Source organism: Taudactylus pleione, unplaced genomic scaffold, assembly GCF_031769625.1.
Source record: "Taudactylus pleione unplaced genomic scaffold, aTauple2 ptg000128l, whole genome shotgun sequence".
Lineage (NCBI taxonomy): Eukaryota > Metazoa > Chordata > Amphibia > Anura > Myobatrachidae > Taudactylus > Taudactylus pleione.
The window spans coordinates 11,474,670-11,500,790 of record NW_028284530.1 but is presented as its reverse complement, the minus strand read 5'-3'; the positions used below and the strand labels follow the sequence as shown (position 1 = coordinate 11,500,790).

Here is a 26,121-nt window from a genome sequence, read left to right as displayed (position 1 = left end):
GCTGGAGAGCAGTTACTGTAGACACACTTAGGGAGTCCACTATTGAGCATGATAAAAACATCCTCAAGAAGAGAGAGACCCAGAGCAAGAAGCTAATGGCTGTTAGCATTCAAGCTCTAGAAGGAATGAATGTAACATCACAGCCACCAGACACACATGCACCTGCACAGCTACACACCATCACCAATCCTGCACCGCCACAAACACAGCCCTACCCCACTTATCACACACAGCCACCATATTACCCTCAAAATCCTTATCCACACCCACAATCTTTTTCTACCGCTCAATCCACACAGCAACCTTTTCACACACCCCACTCACAAAGGTGCTTTAACTGCAACCAAGTGGGACATGTAAGTAGGAACTGTAAGGTGAAGAAGGTAGGACCCCCTAACCAGGGAGTACCTGGATATCCACATAAGGGATATACACAGAGTGCAGGAAATATCCAACAGTCGCCAGCTCCAATTGTGGCCTTAAATGCTGTATTGGAGAGTGAGAGTCAACGCTAGGGGTCAGGTCATACCTGTAGTCTACAGATAGTCAGGTTAATGGGAAGTACTAGGGAAGAACCGGTGATGATGGTTGATGTAGCTGGTACTAAACATCCTTTTCTTGTAGACACAGGGGCGACCAGATCAGTGATAAAATCTCCAGCTAATTTACAGGTGACCAGCGAGACAGTACCAGCAACGGGTGTAACGGATAAAGTGCAACATTATTCTTTAACCAAATCCACAGAGGTTACTATCGTGCCATTGCATACCAGGCATTCTTTCCTCCTGGCAGCAGCGGCTCCTACTAACCTTCTGGGAAGGGATTTGTTATGTAAGATGGGTGTGTCATATATTGTACCCCTGATGGTGTATTTTTAGATATCCCAGAGAGAGTTGCGCATGAGGTGGGGGATATGTTGGACACTCCCCAAAGGTTAATGTATCACTCTACCGGTTCGGGTAAAAATCCATCTCATGTAGATCAAATGTTATCCAAAATTCCAGATTCACTTTGGACCAAGGATGGACAGGACACTGGATTAATGGCAAATGTAGCTCCCGTAATGGTAAATCTAAAAAGCGGTAGGCAAGCTCCAAAAATTCCCCAGTACCCATTAAAACAGGAGGTAGAGTTAGGGGTTTATCCCATAATTGAGCGATTATTACAACAGGGAATTTTAATCTGTACAGCAAGTGTAGCCAACAGTCCCATCTTTCCTGTGAAGAAAAGTGGTGGGAGGGGCTATAGGCTGGTACAAGACCTTAGAGGGGTTAATAAGGTAGTAGAGAGCCAATTTCATATAGTGCCAAATCCAGCTGTCATTCTTATGCAGATCCCACCAAATGCAACCCATTTCACTGTCATTGACCTCTGCTCTGCCTTCTTCTCTGTACCTCTTCATCCTGACTGTCAGTACCTATTCGCTTTTACATACAGGGGTGTACAATACACATGGACACGATTGCCCCAGGGCTTCATAGACAGCCCCAGTATCTTCTCCCAGGCCTTACATGACTGTTTACAATATTTTCAACCTGCCAATGGATCTGTTCTAATACAATATGTGGACGATTAACTGTTATGTTCTGATTCATGTCATGTTTAAATGATACTAAACTTTTGTTGCTCAATCTCTCGCAAACAGGGCAGGTTGCTAAGGACAAACTACAGCCATGCCAGTCCAGGGTTAAATACTTGGGACATTGCCTAACCCAGGGGTTACGACATCTGACAAATGACAGAATCCAAGCCATACAGACCATGACACTGCCACAGAACCAACAGCAAATCTGTACCTTCTTGGGAATGTGTGGATACTGCAGAATGTGGATCCCAGGTTTTTCTATTTTGGCCTTGCCATTACAGGACTTAGGGCCTGATTCAGACACGCTCGCGAGTGCTTTGCGCTCACAAGCGGGTCGATGGTGGTCCAGTGCACATGCGCACAACGGAGCCGGCTCCATCGTGCGCATGCATGAGACCCAGATAGCGATGGGCAATCCATCGCTCCGCGTCTTGTACCAAAGCGTGATGTCGATGTCATCTAGGGCTGGCCCCACTGACATCACTTGAGCATCACTTGAGCTATTAGAGCCGAAAGCACTCTGGGGCTTGCGGCAATGAGATCCTACCACAAGGGTCTCATCGCAAGCCCGATGGTCGCGATGGTCTTGACCATGATGACCATCTTCCTGGTCACCCACAGCTATGCGAGTGGCCAGGAGGCAACTGTGAAAAATAAGAAGGACGGCCATGATTCAGAGCGAGCGCTCTGTCAGAGAGTCCGGGTCTGAATCAGGGCCTTAGTCTCTTCCTCAAAGCCCGATCATGTCATATACACAGAGGAATCAGAGCAGGTTTTCCTTAATCTTAAGGATAGTCTAACAAGAGCACCTGCATTGGGAATACCTGATTACGAAAAACCTGTTGATTTGTATTGTACGGAAGCTGATGGTTGTGCAGGAGGTGTTCTCACACAAAATCATGGTAATGCCAGTAGGCCCGTAGCCCTACAGTGCACAATTGGACACTGTGGCAAGATCACTCCCAAAGTGTTTAAGAACTGTAGCAGTAACTGCTCTATTGGTCAGTAAGAGTGAGGATGTGGTGTTAGGCCATGATATGATTGTCTATACTCCCCAAGCTGTATCTGCTTTGCTAAACTCTGCCCAAACCAGACATTTCTCCTCAGCTAGATTCACAAAATGGGAACTAACCCTAATAGCACCTGCAAACATCACCATCAAACGGTGCAGTATGTTAAAGCCAGCAACGTATTTACAATATGTGCAACAGGATGCACAAAGGGTGGAGAGAGGTGAGTCGCTGGTGGAAGGTGAGTTCTGCAGGTATATTGATGCACATGATTGTATGGAATATCTGAATCAGACCTATTATACGGGATACACCTTTAGAAAATGTAGATGTGACATTTTACATGGATGGGAGTTGTCATAGACAAACTGACACTGGAGAGTTATGTACAGATTATGCTGTGGTAAATGACGAAGATATCATAGAGGCTGAACCTTTAGGTCCACCTCATTCAGCCCAAGTGGCGGAGCTGGTGGCATTAAGGAGAGCGTGTGAGTTAGCAGAAGGTAAATCTGCTAATATCTACACTGACTCTAGGTACGACTTCGGGGTGGTACATGATTTCGGTGCTCTATGGCATCTGATAAATTATATGACAGCAGCCGGCAAACCAATTGCACGTTCCAGACATATAAAAGGACTACTGACAGCAATCCAATTGCCTAAGACAGTGGCAGTAATTAAGTGTAAAGCCCATACATGTGAGGATGATCCAGTGTCACTGGGCAACAACAGGGCAGACGAAGCTGCCAAATGGGCAGCAGGGTTAAAAGTAAATGTGCCAATTAACCAAATGATGTTTCCAACGATTGACATGCTGAAATTAATTGAGATGCAAAATTTGTGTTCCATCCAGGAAAAGGCAGTCTGGAGGTCCAAGGGATGTGGACAAGAGTCCTCTGGACTCTGAAGATATGGACAAGGTAAGCCAGTGGCTCCCAAGGCATACTACCCAAGGCTGACTGAGGCAGCGCACGGTCTGACTCTCTTGGGAAAGCAAGGTATGTGCAAGTTGGTGAGAGCATACTGGTGTGCATTGGGTTTTTCTTCTCAAGCGGAAAAGAGAGCAATGTCCTGTCTGACCTGCTTGAGGAAAAACATTGGGAAAACGATCCCTACTGAACCATCCCACATTCCTCTGACCGACGGACCTTTTCAGGTAATACAAATTAATTTCATCCAATTACCACCCTGCAGGAATCTCAAGTATGTATTAGTGTGCACTGATGTGTTTTCTAATTTGGTTGAGGCATACCCAGCTGCCACTAATACTGCTGCATTTACTGCTAACAAGATTGTTCAGGAGTTTGCATGCAGATATGGTATCCCTAGAATTATTGAAAGTGATAGGGGTACTCATTTCACAGGTGATGTCTTCCAAAACATGTGTAAGTTGATGGGTATTAATAGTAGACTTCATACCCCCTACCGACCGCAAGCCAGTGCCAAGGTGGAGAGGATGAATGGGACTATTAAAAACAAATTAAGTAAAATCATGGCGGAAACTGGACTGGGTTGGCCAGAAGCACTACCACTTGTCCTCCACAGTATCAGGACAACTCCTAGACTCCCTCTCAATCTGTCCCCCTGAAATACTGTTTGGTAGACAACCTCAGGAAGATTTGAAAAGTAACAACGAGGCTACTATAAGGTATCTTATAACAATGAGTAAACAGTTAAAACAGCAACAGCAGAAACTGAAATTGTTGTCACATGATATGCCTGAAACAAACTGTCATGATGTTGAACCTGGAGAATTTGTTATGATCAGAAATTTCTTGCGTTCAGGTTGTTTGACAGATCGGTGGGAAGGTCCGTATCAGGTGTTGCTGACGAGTACAACTTCATTGAAGGTGGCGGAGAGAGATACCTGGGTCCATTCTGCTCACTGTAAGAAGGTCAACCAACCGGCAGAGAGACAAGGCGGAATCGAGGCAGATAATGTAGACCTGTCAATTGCAAGCCTGTTCTGGGAGGGTTAAAGGGTACAGTAAGATACCTGAGCTAAAGAAATGTGTAGATCCCTGTTTTCAGCAATGGATTGGTCTGCTGTGGTTATCTTTGTGTTTTCTCCCAGAGTCCTCATTATCTTGGGTTGTTTCGGGATCTCTGGTTTCTGTGATGGAGGACTGAGGACGGAGAGGGGAGTTGATGGTGATATCAATGGAGTGGAGTCGGGAGAAGGAGTGCTAAACCAACCGGGGGAGTATCTGACCAAACCCAGTACAGTAATTGCTAAGAGATCTGCTATTCTGGATACTCGGAGACAGTGTGAAGGTCTATTGTCTGAGGATTATTGTATGTGTGAGTTCTGTGGGTCTGTAGTCAATGAGAGATGCATCCAACAGTGCCAACCTAAGTATAAACAGTATTGGGGTGGGTATCCTTTAGAGGATTATCATACCATGGTGGGCAAAGTTTTAAACCAAACCGACTGCTGGGTGTGCTCTCACGTTCCTCAAGGACAGCATAATGTAGGGTTTGTGCCATTTCCATTAAATGTCTCTGAGATTTTAGAACTACAAAAAAGGAAGACACTGGATGGAAAATTTCTTAACACCAAACCACCCCATTTGAACATCACCAACTCCAATGAACCAGGAAGTTGGGAGGTGATTGGGAATAACCAGACGATGACCTTCTCACTAAGAGCTGCATGAGCCTATGAATTATGAACTGTTACGCACAATTAGGTCGGGTGGAAGACACTTCCGGTATAAATATACACTAAGTAACACCAAAGAAATGGTTGGCAGAGTACCAGAAGGGTACTGTGCCAGGGTTATACAACCAGAAATATGTATTAGCCAGATGGGAGAACTTGAGATAGGATCATTTGTTCGGGAAATGTGTTGGATGATCATGATGCATTCTATTCCTTATGTTCTCCCCGATGATGTATATTTTATATGTGGAAGGAAAGCGTAAAGTGGCTCTCTCCGAGTTCCAAAGGGTTGTGTTATCTGGGAAGAGTAGTTCCAGAGGTTATGACCCTTACACATTGTGAAATGCTTGGTATTCATAAAAACACACCATCACCATATCTTCACACACAGTATGACCATAGAGACAAGAGAAATATGATACCTGGCGATGTACATAAAGCCACACAGTTAATTAGTGAAACAACTGGCTATCAAGTTTTGATAGCATTAGATCCCACCAGGATCGCTCGGGGTACACTAAATTTTAGATATATCCAAGACCTTGCTAAATTAATAGATAATATCACCGAGATGTATGATGACATGTTTAGATATACAGGTAGGGAGTTGCAAGCTTACAAGAAAGAACTCGTGCAACATAGACTAGTATTACATTATTTAACAGCTGTCACTGGAGTGTATTGCGTAACTTTGGCCACTTAATTTGGTGTAAAGTGTTGCACATATATTACAAATAACACTAGTGACCCCAAGGAGGTGATAGACCGGAAGATGGACGAAATTCTGCAGCTGAAATGGGAATTCCGGAAGAACCATAATGCTTCAGTGGCTGAAGTAGAGGAGAAGGTAGAGGAAAGGGTTTCATGGTTGAACCCAGTGAAATGGTTCTCCGGTCTAGGAGAGTGGGTCCAGGAAATGGTGCTAGTATACTCCTGATCCTCATATTGGTTGTCATCATAGTAAATGGCTTATGAGTCAGGTGTGTTCCTACTGTGTTGTAAAAAATTTAAAGATAAGGTAAACCAAAAGAATGAAATTTTGATGGTGGTTAGAAGTAACAATATGAATACTGAGGTAAATGTAGGACTACATTACAACCCTGAACTAGAGTGTACTATCAGATGATGTATAAATTTAGCCATGCATGAAATGTGTTATTAAAATGTTATTTTAAAACATCTTAAATAATGTAAGTCCCTATTCCCCTTCAAAACTTCCTTTATAGGATTGGTGCATCCCCACATCTCTCCCATGATCTCCCAAGATCCGCGGTGTGCGTATAAGGGTAGTTTTATGTCCCTCCCAGAGACACATTATTGATGGTTTAAGAACCACCTTGTGCCATCCCATAATATAACATTGAATAATATGTCATAGTGTAAGCCTAAATTAATTTTAAAATCAGAGTGTGATAGCATGTTGTTTGCTATCAAAGGGTGGACTGTCGAAGCTGGATAATTGGCTGACAGAATCTGTTCAAAATTAAATCTGCATGACATCATTTTGCAAATGGAAACAAGACACCATTTTGCAACTGGCCGCCCAGCGCCATTTTAGCGAATCTCACACATAAGTACATACGGCGATGCTATCATTTAGCGTCATGCAATCCCCACGCAATAGATATTAAAAGTCCTCATTATATAAATATAGACAATTACTAAAACATATAATATGATCAACCCTGCAAAACACGTACCACGGTGTACTTCACAAACACGTAGTCGCACAATGCTAACTAGCGTCTTTTCTCAATACCCCAATACTTACACACTGCACACTTACATAAAAAGGTTCCCTAGCATTAAGGTTAATATTTAAGGTTTTAGTCATTATCAGTAATGTTGTGAAATACATGTTAGTTGATATCTAAAGTTTAGTACATGATAAGCAGACCATTTTTGGTGTCATTCTAAACCATTGTGTCTTTGCAGATTTCTGGTTTCATTGGTGAGGAGATTGCAACATGTGTCTGCAAATTATGGATCATAGAGAGTTAGGCATTAAACTGTACTCTGTAATGCAGCTAGGTTAGATTTCTTATGCAGCAGGAAAATGGACACAAAGAGCTGTTGGAGGCTGGATTGTGACCATATGAATTGACTTATGAACTGTACTGTAACAGAAGAACCAGGAAGAAGAACCAATGGAATCATGCCAACCTGTTCTATTGTATTGCCTATCTCTGTAAGGGTATATATGCAGGCTCTCTGAAACTAGAGCCCAGTCTTTATGCTTTGCTATTGATAGAGGTTTCATCTTTGATACTGGGATCTGGATCCAGAGCGTGTGCGTATGTAACGACTGTACCTTGTGACTGTATAATTTGTTTGCGCTAATTGTAATTTAGATCACAGCGTGTAACTATCTGTTTTTATGGTGAATAATAACTTTTTGTGCTTTGGAACCACAATCAAAGTCTGAAAGCAATTATTTCTTGTGCGACTCATAACGCTAAATAGTGACAATTTTAGAGTGTATAGATAGGTAGGAATCGATAGTCTGAACATCCGGGAGTAAAGCCAGTTTCTTCTGGAAGAAGACGGAGAGTGCTGAAACCTGAATCTTTAGGGAACCCAGACGTAGTCCGGCTGAGAAACCCGCCTGTAGGAAAAGCAGGAGTCTGGCTATTTTGAAATTTGTAGGAGGCGACCCCCACCATTCACACCATGTCATATAAGCCTTTCAAATGCAGTGGTAGTGTTTTGAAGTAACCTCTTTCCGGTCTCGGAGCTTAGTAGGGATTACCGTTGATGGGATCCCTATTCATCATAGTATTGGTCTCTCAACAGTCACGCTGTCAAACGTAGTCACCTTAAGTCTGGATAGACTAAAGGACCTTGCTGCAAGAGATCTTCTCTCTGAGGTAGAGGCCACAGAGCATCTATCAGCAGAAGGCGGAGTTTGGAATACCAAGCTCTGCGAGGCCGATCCGGAGCCACTAAAAGAACCTTGAATTTCTCCCTCTTGATGCGTTGTAGAATCCGAGGGAGAAGAGGCAATGGTGGGAACAGGTAGACTAATCGGAACTGCCATGGAGTTGAAAGTGCGTCCACTGCCACAGCCTCTGGATCTTTCGTCCGAGAGCAATACAGAGGTAGTTGATGATTTTGTCTGGACGCCATGAGGTCGACCTGCGGAAGGCTCCACCTTTGGACAAGTTGCTGATATACCTGGGGATGGGGCGCCCACTCCCCTGGGTGCATGTGCTGCCAGCTCCCAATTGTCTACTCCTGGAACACCACCTAGTTGTTTTCTGCCCAGAGCAGTATACGGCTTACTTCCTTTATTGCCACCCAACTTCGGGTGCCGCCTTGTCAGTTTATGTAGGCCACTGCTACTGTGTTGTCCGTCTGAACTCTGATGGCTCAAACCTGCAACAGGTGATGTGCTAGCTGAAGAGCATATAACACTGCCCATAATTCTAAAATGTTTATCGGTAGCCTTATTTTTTGCGAAGGCCAGCGGCCCTGGAAGTGGTTTTCCCGAGTCACTGCTCCCCACCCTCTCAGACTCACTTCTGTGGTGAGGAGAGTCCAATCCCACACTCCGGACCTCTTGCCCTCCAACAGGTGAGACCAGCTCAGCCACTAGAGAAGAGATATCCAAGTTCTGGGACTTAACATCACGTTGGTGAAGGAAAAGATGGGATCCTGACCATTGGGAGAGGAGGTCCAGCTGTAAAGTTCTGGAGTGGAATCGACCGTAAGGAATGGCCTTGAAAGACGCCACCATCTTCCCAAGGAGTCAAATACAGAGATGCACTGATACTTGTCGATGTTGAAGAACCCTCCTCACTAACTCATGAATGGAGGCTGTCTTTTCCTGAGGAAGAAAGACCCGCTGACATACCGTGTCCAGGATCATTACCAGAAACGGGAGTCTCTGTGTTTGTTGCAGATGAGACTTGGGAAAGTTCAGGATCCAACTGTGTCATATTAGTAGCCTGTGAGTTACTACAATGTCTTGTAGTAACTGTTCCCTGGAATGAGCCTTAAGGAGGAGATCGTCCAGGTAAGGGACAATTTCGATCCCTTGTGTTCGAAGGAGACCCATCATCACTGCCATGACCTTTGTGATTACCCTGGGGGCTGATGACAAGCCGAAGGGTACGGCCTGGAACTGGAAATGTGAGTTCCGAATGGCGAATCGTAGAAACGCCTGATGAGGCGGCCAGATGGGGATGTGCAGGTAAACGTCCTTGATGTCTAGAGATACCATGAATTCGCCTTCCTCTAGCCCTGCAATAACAGTCTGAAGGGACTCCATTTTGAACTTGAATACTTTCAGGTACGGATTGAGATCCTTCAAGTTCAGAATAGGTCTGACCGAGCTGTCCGGCTTCGGAACCACAAACAAACTGGAGTAGAATCTCTGTTTGATTTCATACCTGGGAACTTGGACCAAAACCCAAGCAGTCGGAAACTTGTCTATTGCTTCATTTAATACCGAGGGGGAGATTGGAACTGAAAATCGAGTTTGTATCCCTGGGTGATGAGGTCCCAAACCCAGGCGTCCAGACAAGATTCTGCCCATACTTTCCTGAAGTCCCGAAGATGAGCTCCCACCCTGGGGTCCCCCAGGTGAGAGGGATGCCCGTCATGCACTGGGTTTGGCGATGGACTTAATGTCCTGTTGAGCAGAGGGTGCTGCAGTTCTACCACAACCTCTGGAACCATGAGAAATTGTAGGTCCTCCTCTGGAGCGGCACCCAAATCGTCCCAGGGCATGAAAGGACTGAAACAAAAGTCCAGGATAGGGTTTTCTAGGAGGCGGAGCAGCAGACGGAAGATAAGCAGATTTACCCCCAGTAGCCTGGGAAATCCATTTATCCAGTTCTGGCGTTAATAGGACACTGTGAAAGGTAGAGCTTCCACAGCTCCTTTTCATTCTGCATCCGCCTGCCATTGTCGAAGCCAAAGCGCTCTGCGTGCTGATACCGCCAGGGCTGAAGTTCTAGAGGCGAGATTACAAACATTCTTGGACGCCTCTCCAAGGTAGGCCGCAGTTTCCCCTATATTTTCTGCTAGAGGAATAAGATCCTCTACAGGGAGCTGCGCCCACATCCCATCAGCTAACTGTTTAACCCAAGCTTCAATTGCCTTATTGGTCCAGCAGCTCACTATTGCAGGGCGAAGAGTCACACCTGCTGTTGTATATATGGACTTTAGAGCATTCTCCAACCTCCTATCCTATATTTCCTTTAATGATGTGGCCCTGGGAACTGGTAGAATAGTCTTTTTAGACAGACGAGAGACTGAAGGAACTACCGTAGGAGGAGACTCACATAATTTTCTGCTATCTGCAGGAAAAGCCGTAGCCAAGAGAGAGTCCAGTTATTCTGAAACTGGAAAAGAGGAAACCTGTCTTTGTTTCTTTAAAAAGAAAGACGGCCATGCAGGACCTTTGTCCTCCTCCTCTATCTTTAATACCTGGTGAATTGCAGAAATCAACGCCTCTATCCCCTGGGACACAGGCTCCTCCTGGAGCTGATCCTCTGCTGAATTCTAGAGAAGCCGACCTGGAAGCCTCTCTATCCTTACGAGAAGCCTCCAGCTCAATAGACAGATGTGACATAACAGATGTAAATTGCGCTGCCCTTTAACAGCGCTCCTAGAGTCCTAAAAAACGCTAGGCACAGATATGTGCTCCAAATGCTCTCCTAACCAGCCTAAACTCCACTAATAACTTACAGAGTCAGGTTAGGCTATCTCAGCGCTGCAGCACAGCTATCAGCAGTAGTGTTAGAGGGATCTCCGTAGCAGGAATCTGTGTAATGGCCACCAGCATGCCTCTCTAAAGCACTGGGAGGAAGGAGCAGTCCCCGGAGATAAGCTCCAACCCCCGCTACGTCGCCTGTTTAAAACATCGGTGCTCTGCTGCTATCTTCAGACTGCTTTGTTGGAAATCCTGGCTACCCCACTAATCGGGGAGCCAGGAGCATACTTACAGACTGCCAGTAGTGGTCAGGCTAGCAGGGGACCGTGATGCATGCAGCACGCAGTGACATGCACTACAATCCCTAGAGACAGTGGTCTCTATAGCCGGAGACCCATGCGCGAACTGCAAGCAGTTTCGAGTAGGGTCTCCCCGGCAGCTCCAACGGCGCAGACAGGCAGGGGCAGCTGCTGCCTGTCATCTCCTCTTGCAATGTTCTTCTTTCTATAATACTTTAATATGCCTGGGAACATGACCAGCTCCCTCGGGCACAATCTAAAACTGGGCTTGAAGGGGGGTATAGAGGGGGAGGAGCTAGTTACACTTCTAAATTTTAAAGTGCCAGCTCCCACTTAGCACACGTCTATACCCCTACTGTCATGAAGCCTCCAGTGTCCCCTAGTGGATGAAGGAGAAATTACTCCCACTGTTTTACATGACATGTTGTTTTATTTTAAATACTTTGTTTGATTTGACTTGACTTGAATGTTGTTGTTGGTTTGGTGCCTTTTTGTTCTTTCAAGTTTTTGCAACCTACACAACTGAGACAATTGAAGAATCCTTTTGTAGCATTTTCCCCTTTGTCCTTTATGGGAATAAAACTCTTAGTTTATTCCGGTTTAAAATTTCTGGCACGTGTGCAGATAATGTGATGTTGCTGAGTTAAGATTGTTTTTAAGTCTTCATCCAACATTAGTATGTGGCAGTGCTTCTTATATCTGGTGGTGATTGCTATTATACTGTGTGATAAAAGCCGTTTTCAGTTGTTCATATTGTCTCTGCGTGTAATGGATCAATTCACTTCTATTCAGTTTGGGCACTTTCTCTATTTCTTCATCCAGAGTTTTATCTTTGTAGCCTTTGCGTACAAATTTCTTCTTTAATGTCTGCTCTCTCAAATATTTTTTCTTTTGTACGGTTTCTTTTTATCCTCTGAAGTTGGCCACCGGGAATATTTTCCAACCATCTTTGTCGTGGTTGCTGCTGTATGGAAGGATGTTATTTCCATCTACCTCCTTTGTGTGTCTTCTTATGTAAGTTGTTCCATTATCAATAAGAAGTTCTAGGTTAAAAAATATGACAATATTTTTACTCTTTGATGTGGTAAATTCCAATACAATTTCATTATTGTTAATGTATTTGATGAAATCTTCTAACTTTTCCTCTGTACCTTCCCAGATAAAAAAGGTCATCAATATACCTATGCCAACACACTAGATTGTTCCTGAACTGGTTATTTTCCCATATTGTGTCATCTTCCTATTTGGATACAAATAAATTAGCATAACTTGGTGCTACTGGAGTTTCCTTACCGGTCCCTATTGTTTGCAGGTAAAATTCACCATTGTACCAGTAATAGTTGTGGGTGAGGATGCATTCTATATTATCCATGATGAAATTTATTTGTGCATTTGGCAATTCTGTTTGTATTGCCTAGTGTGGTCACAACCAATGGAATGTTGTATACAAGTGTAGTGATTTAACATCACTAGTGCACAATATGTAGGAATCTTTCCATTTTATCTTCTCCGGTATCTGTTTTATGTGTAATGTATATTTGAGGTAGCTCCTCATTTTATTTACAATCGGTTGTAAGAATTCATCTATTGTATATAGTGTGATAGATTCAATGTTAGTGATCCAATGCCCGAACCTGGTGGTTCTTTCATATTTTAATGTAATTTGGGCAAGTAATAAAATGTTGGAATTTTTTAATAAAATATATTCATATTCCTTTTTATTGATTATGCCAGTGGTTCCCAAACTTTTTTAAACCAAGGTGCCCTAGAGTATCAGTATTGTTTTCAGGGAACCCCTAAGCCAAAATATGTATTGATAAATTCAGGAAAAAAATTTAGTAAATTAGTAAATTCTGCTAACCTGTCATCCTTAGGGTCAGTTATGTAGTGGTGGACAGGTTTGTGCTTCTGTTTGTCCACATATTTACATTACACTGATCATAAATAATTTTATTTGGTGCTGGACCACCAACCTGAGGCACCCCTGCAAGTCCCAAGGCACCCCAGGGTGCCACAGCGCAGTTTGGGAACCACTGGATTATGCCCTTCAAGCGACCTTCATCTAGTTGAGTTAGTAAACTGAAATTTGGCAGTTGGATCCATATTCAGTTTCTCATACATTTCAATATCCGATAATCTCTCTGCTTCTTTTTCATATTGGCTTTTGTCTAGAATAACTAGACCACCTCCTTTAACCGCTGGTTTTATAACTAGTGTTCTGTCTTCTTTCAATGCTTGTTTTTCTTTATCTGTCATGTTGTATCTTATTTTTCTCTGGAAGATTTATTTCTTCAATTAATTTTTGGAAAGTTGTTAAGTAAGTTCCTTTTGTATGAGTCGGATAGCATGTTGAAGCGGGTTTGAGTTCGGTTGCTTCTTGTGTGCTCATTTGTTTCTGTACTTTGTAAGGCGCTGTGAAACCCTTGTGGCACCATATAAACGATAATAATATTCCTGATTTTTAGTTATGCTTTTGTTTTTGGATCTTTTATGAAATATTTTTTAATACACAGATTTCTAATGAATTTCTGTGCATTTATGTATACATCAAATTTATTCATTGTGGAGTGTGGGGCAAATTTGAGTCCCTTTTTCAATAAGCTTGTTTGTTCAGCATTGCATTTTTGAACATTTTTACACATTAGTTATAGATTTAAAATATAGGTTTGATTGTGTATCAAAAAATAGATGAATAATATTGTCTTTTACTGGAGAACTAGAGGTCCCAGCAAGCCTCTCCCACCTGCTGGTACTTGGGAGAACCACAAGTACCAGCATGCGGGGCATTATGGGCCCACTGGTACCTCTAGTTCACTGCAAAAGAAATATTAAAATAACCACAAGACACACAAACGTGAAAGTATAATTTTATTAAAACATACACTCATGCATACTCACCTATAATCTCGTAGCCATTCATGTCCACTTCTCCAGTAGCATCCACGTAACCTGTAAAAAAAAAAAAAAAAAAAAATCCATACTCACCTACCCTTTGTTCTGGTCCTCTTCTGTCCCTGTAGGCATACGTCTTTGGAGAATACAAAAATGCCATTATGCAAGCCCACGGACAACTACCATAAGTCGCGAATGAGGGCTCTCCAGCCAGGGCTGACTAGTGGTCAGGTGTCAATACTTTGGCCGAAGGCATGGCGAAAGGGTCCCCCAGCTGTGGCATTACACCCCTACTAGAAAGAGTCCGGTGCTGGTTTGGGAGAATATAGGGGACCCCTACTCATTTTGTCCCCCATATTTCCACAACCAGGACCGGGTCATTGAGCCAGGTGCTGGTTGATGAACATATGGGGAACCACTACGTAAAATCCCCCCCCCCCGTATTTTTACAACCAGGACTAGCTCAACAGAGCCTGGTGCTGGTTCTTAAAATACTGGGGAATCCTATGCATTTCCCCTCCTGTATTTTAAGAATCCGGACAGACTCAATAGACCTGCTTTTTGTAGCGCAAACCCACTATATAACCATTAGACTCAATAGAACCTGGGGCTGGTTATGCTTTTAGGGGGGAACCCCACGTCTTTTTTTTACACACAGAAATATGCATGGATCTCACGGATCTGTGCATGTTTCTGTGTAACTCGGACAGTAATAGTGTGCGAGTTAAACACTCGCACTCTATTACATTTCCCAAGTTGTATCCTCACAATGGCAAAATTCTGGATGTGTGTTTTGCCATTGCGAGTTGCAGGGGTGTGAGAAACATGTGAGTTTGCATGTTCACGCACCCTTTTACTGTATTGCGATCACTAAAATGTTAAAGAGGGTGATAGACTGATAAAAGGAGGTCACTAAAAAAAAACAAGGTAACATTTGAGACTGTGCTGGCAGGAGTGTTAGAAAGTATCTAAAAGTTATTTCACACTATCAAGATTCCTAAAATTTCAGGAGGGCCAAGGCGGCCTCCTGCCGTTCACTTCAAATTTCCATTTCACAACATTGTCTATGTGTACATGTGTTATGCAGTATTCATGTTTTTCCTTTCACATCATTTTGTGTTTATAAAGGTCAGCACCAATAGGTCATAAGAATTCAGCCAAAATGTTACGTAACTATTTTCAAGGGGTGTCATTTTTTATTTGCCTTGGGAGTCATGGACTCTAGTTACACCTCTAGTGGTAGTCTATAGTGTGTGAGTTACAGCAAGAACTGTGTAGTCACATAGCTGTGTAGTGTGTGAGGTACAGCAAGTACTGTGTTGCAGGGGCGTATCTACCCCTTGGCCAGGATGGCATTTGCCAGAGGCGCCGGCCGAGGGGGGGGCGCCGCGGCGGTGCATTCCGCAGCCAGGGGGTAGATACACCTCTGATTGTACTTGAAGTGCTCCCTGCTCTCGGCTGTTGAATCTTTACCAGTGGCGGCGGCCGCAGAGTGTAATTACAGTAGCGCCGGCAGCCATCTTCAGCTGTCTGTCATCGAGCTTGCACCCTGCTGCTCCTCCCCTTACATGACATGCAGCCAGACTTCGCCCCCGGTTCTCTATGATGGCTCCGCCCCCAGACCTCTGTGGAGGCTGCAGCCAGGAACAGCCAGGCCCCCCTGCTGGCATCATGATGTCACCTTAAAGCTCGAGCAGGATAAAAGAAGGTAAGTGTGGAGGGGATGGGGAGAGGGGACCTATTCATGTAATAGGACATGCTTATTAATGTATTAGTGTAGTGGGGGTTACCTATATAATGTAATAGGGGAGATGACTGAGCTATTAATTTTATTATTATTTTGTGAGTTAGTATTTTAATGTAATTGGAGGGAGGGCTTGGCGATTTATTAGTGTGCTGAGGGTTAATTTATTTAATGGGGGATGGGGGCTGGACTATTTATTGGTGTGGTGGGGTAAATGATTTAACACTGGGTGAGAACTATTGATTTAATGATGAGGTATATTTAATATAATAGTGGTATCTTCACAATGCCCTGATTCAGAGCCGCTCATAAGCGGCCGCTCGTTCGTTCTGACCGATGTTCGCACATCTGCGTACGGATTTTAATACGCATGCGCGAACCAGTCAGTGCGGCCGAAAATCGTTTGTTCGCTATATAGCGAATGCCTGCTATTTTGAGTGACAGAAGGAGGCGTATGTGGGTGGTAACGGGAAGGTGCTTTAAAACGGGGGTGTGGAATTCGAACGCAGGCGTGCTTAAAGGTCAAAACGGGCGTTTTAAGGGAGTGCATAATTAATACAGCAGCGTCATTGACCACGTCACTTGTTTTTTTTTTACTCAGAACTGCTCGCAAAATAGCGGTTGAAAAAACCAGCCACAATAGCGAGCAGTTCATACGCTGTTCGATGTACTCGATTAATCTAATAAATAGCGGACATGACGTATGGTGCGAACGGCAAGGGGGCGTACTTTTCAAAATTACAACCGCAAGTTTTGCTCGCTCATTCAGACTTCGAGGCGTGAACAGACCGCAATTAGCGAACGGTTCATTTGAATAGCCACCCCTTGTTTTAGAACGAACGACCGCAAATAGCGAGCGGCTCTGAATGAGGGCCAATGTCCATTAATTTAAGGTGGGGAGGAGGGTAATTTGCTCAGTATTAATGCTAATTATGGGCTTTATGGGATGGAATTCTTATTCACTTATTGGGGATTGGGTACATGGGATCACCAGTGATTATGTTGATCCCAGAATGGGAGATGTGAAATCACTGAGCAGCATGATCGCTCGCACTGCTGGGACTCCTGACAATGCGTCTGTGTTTTGTGCAGTGGCGGATATTACCTTGGGGATGCAGCCCTCCTCAGTAACATCCGCCACCCCAGTGAGCCAGCTGCCGTCTGTGACGGCACTGGCTGCAGATGGCTTCCCATTGGAAGCGCCACCTGCCAGTCACGCACAGGACTGCCAGTTCGGGCTGCAATTAGCAGAGAGCGGCTTCCAGTGGAAGCCGCTGCTCTGCCTTTCGGGCAGCCCTACACAGCTTCTCTGGGCTGCAGTGAATGCAGTTCCCAGAAGCCGGTGTTATGCATATGCACGGTGCTAACGCCACTCATGTGCATGCGTTTGTCCCAGCGCCTGCCAGATCCATTGCACAGGCGCTGGGACCCGCCCAGCCCGACCAGCAGCAGCGACAGACCCCCTCTTAGGCAAGAGGGTAGGAGCCTTTGCTGGCTGCATGTAAATTCCAGTATCCCCACACAACTGCAGACCAGAAAACTCTCTTCAACCCTGTCTCTAGAATGTGTGTTAATTTTAATAGCAATGTGAAGGTATTATTTTTCCTTGTTGGCTATATGACACTTTATACATTATATTGTGTTGTGTACCAATAATGTAATATAACTGTGACGGGAGGGGGGGGGGGAGCACTAGTCCCTTATTTTGCCAGGGGCGCTCAGACCCCTAGATACACCTCTGCTGTGTTGTCACATAGCTGTGTAGTGTGAGAGGTACAGCAAGAACTTTGTAGTCTCATAGCTGTGTAGTGTGTGAGGTACAGCAAGAACTGTGTAGTCACATAGCTGTGTAGTTGTCACAAGCCGCCGTACTGCCAATGCTGTTCGGGGTGAACGCTGGACAAGTGTTCGCTGAAGTCTCCTCCTTCCTCCTGTTTGGATCTGTGGTTAGCAGCATATTGTTGCAGTTCCATACTTGGTTGCTACTGAGCCTCTGCACCAATTACTGCCTGTCTGTGTGCTCTATCAGGTGCACACTGATTAATTCTCCTGTCTGAACACAGCCAAAGTGCTCAATAATCTGTTATTAGGGAAACTTGCTCTGGTTGGGGCCTGTTTCTGTTAAATTCCAGCCAGCCCTTCACTCCTTGCCGGTGATAGAGTTACTTGTGCTTCCGGTTGTGTCAGTCTCCTGTTCTAGTCGAGTTCCAGAGTCCAGTCTGTTGTGTTATTTCTCTGCCGTTTGCTCAATCCAGACGGCACGCTTTGCATTTCATCTGTCATGTGCTGCTTGAGTCATCAAGGCAGCACAGTGTGCACCCCAGCCACAACCGCATGTGTCATCTGAGCGGTTAGGAGTGCACTACCATTCAGGGCGCAGGTCAGCGTCAGGCGGCTTGTGTCAACCCGCCGACACTGGTTGCATCCCTGCGTCCTTACTGCGCAATCCAGCGCATCAACGCCAGTGCCAACCCGGCAGCACTGGTAGCAACTCAGCGTCCAAAGTGCATCATCCGGCGCACCGATGCCAGTGTCAACCCGGCGGCGCTGGTAGCAACTCAGCGTCCAAAGTGTGTCACACTGAGCACCACCGCCAGTGTCAACCCGGTGACAATTAGAAATCTCGTCAAGTCAGTGTGCACACTCCATTGGAAACTAGCCAGCCCTCAAGGCTCCTTCACCAGCCCAAAGGCTGCATCTCATCTTTGTCCCCAGGCCACAACTAGCCAAGGCATTCCAGCCCTCAAGGCTGCTACACAGTCCAAAAGGCTGCATCTCATCCTCGGCCCTCTGGCTGCAGCAAGCCAAGGCATTCTAGCCCTCCAAGCTGCTACACAGCACAAAGGCTGCATCTAAAACTTACCCCACAGGCCACCACTAGTTCAGGCGAATCAGCCCTCAAGGCTATCACCAGGCTCTATCTAGACTTATTACCCTAATAGTAGTGTGTGAGTTACAGCAAGAACTGTGTAGTCACATACAGTAGCTGTGTAGTGTGTGAGTTACAGCAAGAACTGTGTAGTTGCATAGCTGTGTAGTGTGAGTTACAGCAAGAACTGTGTAGTCACATAGCTGTGTAGTGTGTGTAACAGGGTCTCTGTAGTGTGACATTGGGCCAGATTCAGATATGGACGCTAATTTCATTGCTGCTGTGTCTTTAGACGTAGCAGTGATGCGAAAATATAATAATGCTGCAGGAGGCGTCTGAGGACAAAAGACACCCACTGCCCTCATCGCAAATCCGAGTACTACGTCTGAAGGCGCAATATCGAATCACCATCAGTCATGGCATTGGGTTTCTGATTGAGCGTGAGGCTACTCAGAATGGCTGTCTCAGCTTTGCAGCTCAGGCCAGTACATCCGATTCGCAAGCAGACACTGGTCTCACAGCTGCCAGAAAACAGAGCCGACACGCCCGTTTTTGGGAATGCTGCCTGACGCTACCCTTTCACCGCCCCCAAATGGCCACAGCATTTTAATCATGCTGCAGCTTAGCGGCACTGCGACCGAAATCACAGAAAGAGACCTGCACATATGCAGTGCAGAGCCTATGCATGAGCAGATCTCCAATCGTCGGAGATGTACGAAAACCTGATGGTTTGCATACATCTCTGAGTCAGCCCAGTAGTGTGTAGTGTGTGACTAACATTACATTAAAAGTATTTGATGCAATGGTAACTAATCATCGCATCAAAAGCATCTGATGAAAAAAGCATTGCGATGGTTTGTGCAGGCGCAAAAAACCCCCAAAACATGTTTAGCATTTGCAATAGTGACCCTTGACCGTTCTTGATGTTAAACAGCTGAATTCAGCTGTATTTTAACATCGAATCGCCATAGCTTCCGCATCCTTCGACGGCGGCTGCGAACAGAAGAAAAACGTTGACGCTGTTAAACCATCGAGCATCAATGTTCATCCCTAGTGTAGTGTGTGAGTTACAGCAGGGGCATAGTTGTGTAGTGTGTAAGTTATAGTAGGGACTATGTAGTGACATTGCTGTGTAGTGTGTAAGCTATAGTACGGACTATAGTGACATTGCTGTGTAGTGTGTAAGTTATAGTAGGGACTATGTAGTGACATTGCTGTGTAGTGTGTAAGTTATAGTAGGGACTATGTAGTGACATTGCTGTGTAGTGTGTAAGTTATAGTAGGGACTATGTAGTGACATTGCTGTGTAGTGTGTAAGTTATAGTACGGACTATAGTGACATTGCTGTGTAGTGTGTAAGTTATAGTAGGGACTATGTAGTGACATTGCTGTGTAGTGTGTAAGTTATAGTAGGGACTATGTAGTGACATTGCTGTGTAGTGTATTAGTTACAGCAGGGGCTGTGTGGTACACATAGGGCCTGATTAATTATGGTTCACAACTGCAACAGCGTATGCAAATCGGCGAAGGTGCGCACTGCGCATGCACCACAGAGCGTGAGTTGGCATGGTCACCTAGGCAGATATAAAGCCAACGCAGATCAAGGGACGGGACATCAGCATTTGGGGGTGGTGACGGGGGAGTGGTAGGAGAAACGCAGGGGTGCCTGTCCGTTTGAACACAGTTAAATGTGCGTGCATAAATTAGCCACTGGGAAAGCATACGCAGCTTAAGTGCTCACTGTGTGCGATGAGGTTAGCAATTTCTGAGTAAGGTCAGACCTGTTATAATTGTGCGTGAGGGGCAAATGTTACTCGATGTTTACACAGGATTGCAAGGTATTAGTGATGTGAGATAGTGGTAACGAATGTCTTCCCATCCTGGCTTTGCTATTGCAGTCATTAGCATATTTTCACAGCAAACCTGCGTGCGTAATCGCAGTTGCGATCGCAATAGTGAATCAGGCCCAGTAGTGTAGTCTGTGAGTTACAGCAGGGGCTGTGCAGTACAACCTAGCATTGTAGTGTAGTGTGTGAGTTACAGAGTGTGTGTATTGCTGCAATACACACACTCTGTAACTCACACACTACACTACAATTGCATATATAGTTATAAGTAGTATGAAAGTTACAGGGAGTGTGTAGTGTAGAGTAGTATGTGAGTTACAGCGAGTGTGTAGACTGCGAGTTGCTGGGAGTGTGTAGTGTGACATATCTTTCTAGTGTGTGAGATACAGAGAGTGTGTTGTGGGCATAGCTGTCTAGTGTGTGTGTGTTACTGGGAGTGTGCATAGCTGTGTGTAGTATGACATAGCTGTCTAGTATGTGTGAGTTACAGGCAGTGTGTTGTGTACAAAGCTGTGTAGTGTGACACGCTGACGCTGCATTGTGTGACATAGAGACACACACATGCTGTTGTGTTACAGTGTGTTACGAGAGGGCTGTGTGGTGCAGTGTGTAGAGGGCTGTGTGGAGCTGTCACCAGGGGGCACACAGACAAAGCCTGTCCCCGCTCCGAGCCCCGCTCAGCCGCCGCCTCCCTTGCTCTGATCCGGGAGGAGCTCGGGGAGAGCCCACGGAAACTTTCCCGCATTTTCCCGCATTGTGTGTCCGGATCTAGAGTCCCGGGGGCGGCTGCCTCTCCCGTCTCTCCTCCGCGGCCCCCCCCTCCGGCTCTCCCCGGTGTCCTGTCAGTCCCTCCCTGGGAGTGTTGTTGTGAGCGGGGATCTAACATGGCGACGGTGCCTGTGTACTGCATCTGCCGCCTGCCCTACGACGTGACCCGCTTCATGATCGAGTGCGACGCCTGCAAGGACTGGTTCCACGGCAGGTACGGAGCGGGTGTGTGTGGGTGCGGGAGTGTGAGCGGATGGGAGGGTGGGCGCTGTTTCCCCGCCAGTTCCGTGCAGCTCTCCGAGGCCTCTCCGCTCCAGCAGACTGCCCGGGGTGCTGGAGGGCAGCTCTCCGCTGTGTGTGAGAGGGTGGTGGGGCTCTCATTGTCACTGTGCGGGGCGGACATGCAGCTGCCTCCGTTCTCCTGACTCTCGGGGGGGGGGGGGTGTTGGGGGGGCGCACGGCCTGGGGGTGCAGGGATGACGGGGGGCGCAGATAAGTGCTCGGGGGCTCCCCCCAAGTCTCCGAACACCCTGCTACCACCTGGGCAAGGTATGTGTGCAGCCCCGCTGTGGGACAGGTCAAGCAGAAAGCGACACATTTATTATTGGGGGGCCCTGGTGGGAATGGGGGACGCGATCAGTGGATGACCGGGGCAGTACCCGGAGCAGCTGGCACAGAGCGCTGCCCGGGCACTGGCATCATTGTTTTGGTGAGAATGACAAGCTGCTGCCGCCTCCATCTCATCTTCTTGGTTTCCTATTCAGATTGCATTGTATGCTGCTTTTATATCTCTCCTGTAATGTTACTGTATGGACATGTCCCTTGTTTATGTTACATGAGATGTCTCGCTGGTGCCACCATTAAGTGGCTTTCAGCATTTTCTGTTCACGTTACTATTGTTGTTTTATTAATGTATCCTCTAAATGTGTCTCCGTAACCTTTCTGCCAGGCTGCTCTCATGTAAGAGTGCGATTTTCTGAGACCAATGTCTCTTATTTATGGTGCTGAGGTGTCACTTCTCAATATTTACCAATGCCTTCTACTGAGAGGTCTGACAAGATGTTTCCTATTCAGATTCCTATAAATACAGGGATGTCTCTTAATGCATGCGAATGCCATAATACAAACTTGCATGAAGGGCGATAAAGCAAAGCTGTTTATATAGACACATTTTGTGGGCGCTGTTGCTGTTAACCCTTCAGTGCATCACTACAGTTATTGTAGATTTCAGGGGGGGTTCCTGTAGATTTGGGTAGGCACAGTATGTAAACAATGATAAGGCTGTGCAGCCATGAGTGTTTCGGTTGCACATCACCCTGTACAGTCTCCGGTTGTTGTGCCTTGAACATCCCCAGTGCCATGGACTCCATCAGGAGGAAATCTTGCTTCTCCACTGATCTGCTGTGAATGGTTTTAGTGGCAGTGAATGGGGATCAGCTGGTCTCGCTCTGGCTGCTTCATTGACAGACAAACAATAAGGAGCTTGTGCTCCATTAACCACTTCCTTTCCCCATCAAGTGCCTTCTGTACCCAGTCCCCGGCAGGGTAGGAAGCAGCGATGATCCAAGGCCAGGAGTTGTAGGAGGGATTGATGCCCACGCCAGTGCCGATATAGATGCCACAATAATGCCCAGAGTATATAAAGTAGAGCAGGAGCATTGTCACCCAGCCAGTGCAAGTGGCAGGGATTGATGCCCAGGCCAGAGCCAGCACAGATTGATTAGCCAGGCAAGCAGAGCAGGGGGCATTCTTGTCCAGCCAGTGCAAGCAGACAAGGAAAATGTTGAGATTTTTGCACAAGATTTATTGAACATTTCAGAAAACAAAGAGCAGTAGCTCAAATTGAATCAATAATATTCTGTGAAGCGGCTTCTCATGTTTGACTCATTAAAATGTATCATGCCAGAATAAAGAAGTGATTCCTCAGCACGTCTTGCATACTACATGTCAATCGGGCTACTGTCAGAGAATAGAAAGGACATTACCCAGCAGGCTGCTGATTACATTATTTTTAAAGGGTTGAGGGAGGAAATGGGTGGCACAGTATTGACCATAGTATGCATTGGGACAATTTCATTGCTTGTATTGCTATTGTACCTGCTTAGGAAATGTTACTAGTGTACAGCATCCTATGTTTTATACTTTTGTATTCTATAAAAATTGCAATTAATGTTATTTAAATATACAAGTATTAAAATGATACAAACAGAAGCTTTAACTAGTGATAGAGAAATGCATGACTATACTTTTTACATTTTGTTACCCATCGTGTCTCCTTTAACTGTTTTAATGCTGATTTTTTTTTTCTTCATACCTCATTGTGACACGGCCCGTACTGTACTGTGCTACAGTGCGCTGTAGTCTGTCTTCAATATAACATTACAGATGATTGGAGTGTGAAAGACACAGCAAATTATTGGTTTTCCATAGCCAGCTGTAAATGTCGTCTAGTATGTGAGATCAGTAATTTGGTTGGGAAGGTCTTTATAGCTCTTCGATGTTAATGCGCTCTCTTCTGCTCCCGTTTTCTTAGACAACTAGCAATTAAATAATTCAAAAAGAAACCACGTGTCAGGGTGCTCATGTCATTAAAAGATTTTGAATTTTTTTTGTTCAGTATTAATAATATATGTATTGTGGAAACTAAATATACATTACTAGTAGGTCATTTATTGCCATTCTTACATATACAGTGTGGTATAGTCTGCTTGTAGGGAATTGTTTAAAGAGAAGTGTTTGATGAGCTGGGTCAATGACACTGCATTGCATATCTAAAGTGTCAAACTATGTTTCAAGGGAGTTGAATTGGGGGAATGTAATATCTTTGATAACAGATGGTTTTCTTGAAGTTCTAGGAATGTAACCTCCGTGTGAATTTTGATAATGAAAATCAAATGTACTTATCCATATTTAAGTACTTTTCTGATCATTGCATTCCAATTGCTGTAGCCATTCTTACCCACATGACTGTGGGCCTGATTCAGACCTGCTCGCTAAGCCGCGATCGCTCGCTGCCAAATGGGGCTGGGTATGCAAATTCCGCGATCGCACTGTGTGGCGTAAGGACGCCCTTTATGTCTTAGAGAGCGAAGGCAGTGAGCGTACGCAGGTGTATAAAGCCGCTCACCGTTCTCTCTTAGTACACGTCATCTTCAGCAAGTGTGTGATTAATTGATAACATTGAGAGCCATTGGAGCTGCTCGCAGCCCTTGAGGTAGCCCCTACTCCACCGCAAGCAGTGCAATCAGTTCAGGCTCAAATACAACCAAGTGACGTGTTCAATGACGCTACTTTGCTAATTATGCACACCCATTAAACTCCGTTTTGATGCTCAGACACGCCTGCGTTCACATTACTCCTCCGTTCACAAGCACCTTCCCCTGTCGCCACCCACAAACGGCGCTATCTGTCACTCAAAGTAGCGTCCAGTCTGTGTACTACGAGCGCATGATTCCCGGCTGCAGTGACTGGTTCGCGCATGCTTACTTTGAAGCATATGCATGCGCAGATGTGCGATAATCGCTCCGAGCGATCGCAGCTTAGAGACCGGGTCAGAATCAGGCACTGTGTGTTTAATGCTAGGATTTAGTGGCTCTATTAGGCAGTTTAGGGAGTTTGCATATACAGCATCTGCTATGTCCTTTACAAAACAGAGTTGGCACCGACATCAATAATTATGTCTGTAAACAATCATGTGTTTGAAAAAAAAATAATCTGATACCAAATTTAGACTAGGCCTGAAACGGAATCGGTATGAAATCTCGACACTGGAAGCCCGCATGGTGCAGAATCCCGACAGCGGTAGGTAAGTACCCTAACCCTCCCTTGGTGATGCCTAACCCTAACCACCTTCCCCGGTGGTGCCTAACACTAACCCCTCCTTCCCGCACCCTAAAACTAACCCTTCCCGGGGGGTGCCTAACCCTAATCTCTCCCGGAGGTGGCTAAACCTAACCTCCCTTCCCCGGGGACAGAGCAGTTGCTTACCCGTCTGGACGATCAGGATTCCAGCGGTTCGAGATGCCTAAGTCTGTATCTTGTTCTCCTTCGGGATATCGGCATCGGCATATTGCCGGGCGGAGGGATTCGGTATATCGACGCCCAGCATCCCGACAGGAACATGTTGCTGCACAGTGCTGAGTGCTTTCTCCATAATATATTTCAGTAAAGACTGTAGCGAAGACATTGGGCCTGATTCATAGTATTACGCTAAACCAATGTTTTTGCAGTGATTATCGGCTGACTGCACATGCGTCTGAGTCGCACTGAGCATGTGTCAAAGACCATTACCGTAGTCGCTCGTAGTGAGTATTCGCAGTGTGAATGACAGTCAGGAAGTGTTTGGGGGAGGCAATAGCAAGAGAGAGCTAAAAATGCAGGCATGTCATAACCGTTTCCGTGATGTGTCACATCCTGCATCTGCGATTCCCGTACGCAGTAAACATGGCTCCGGCGTCTCATTTCCTGCGGCCATTCTGTGCGACTCTAGAGTTATTCAGGATTGCTAATACTGAATGATCTATGACTGATGCTGAATATTTGTATGCAGATGCTTGAATTTACAAAAATGCCGGTGGGCCCCCCAATACATATACCAGCAGCTGCGGCATTTGTATATTTTCACACAGCAGCTGTGTACGGGATCGCACTGTGATGGCAATGGCGTACAACTCTGAATCAGGCTCATTGACCTTTTGGTATATAGTGGCATCTTTCTATTCAGTGACTAGCTTACATACAATGCTGAGCCATGAGTGGACATGATTTTGCAGAGCAGGGGTTA

General features: G+C 45.5%; 1 protein-coding gene and 1 pseudogene across 2 annotated transcripts in view; one reads left to right on the top strand and one right to left on the bottom strand.

Annotated features, from left to right (window-relative positions):
* Positions 1-8,030: 8,030 nt before the first annotated feature.
* On the bottom strand, positions 8,031-9,530 carry LOC148523779 (uncharacterized; annotated as a pseudogene).
* An 11,679-nt stretch (positions 9,531-21,209) lies between these two features.
* The window catches only part of PHF2 (PHD finger protein 2), a 305,842-nt gene continuing 300,930 nt past the window's right edge, over positions 21,210-26,121 (top strand). For both annotated transcript variants that reach the window (XM_088472727.1, XM_088472726.1), the window contains exon 1: positions 21,210-21,552. In XM_088472727.1, the coding sequence (XP_088328853.1) occupies positions 21,455-21,552 (98 nt within the window). In that variant the 5' untranslated portion in view covers positions 21,210-21,454. The remainder of the gene's footprint in view (positions 21,553-26,121) is intronic.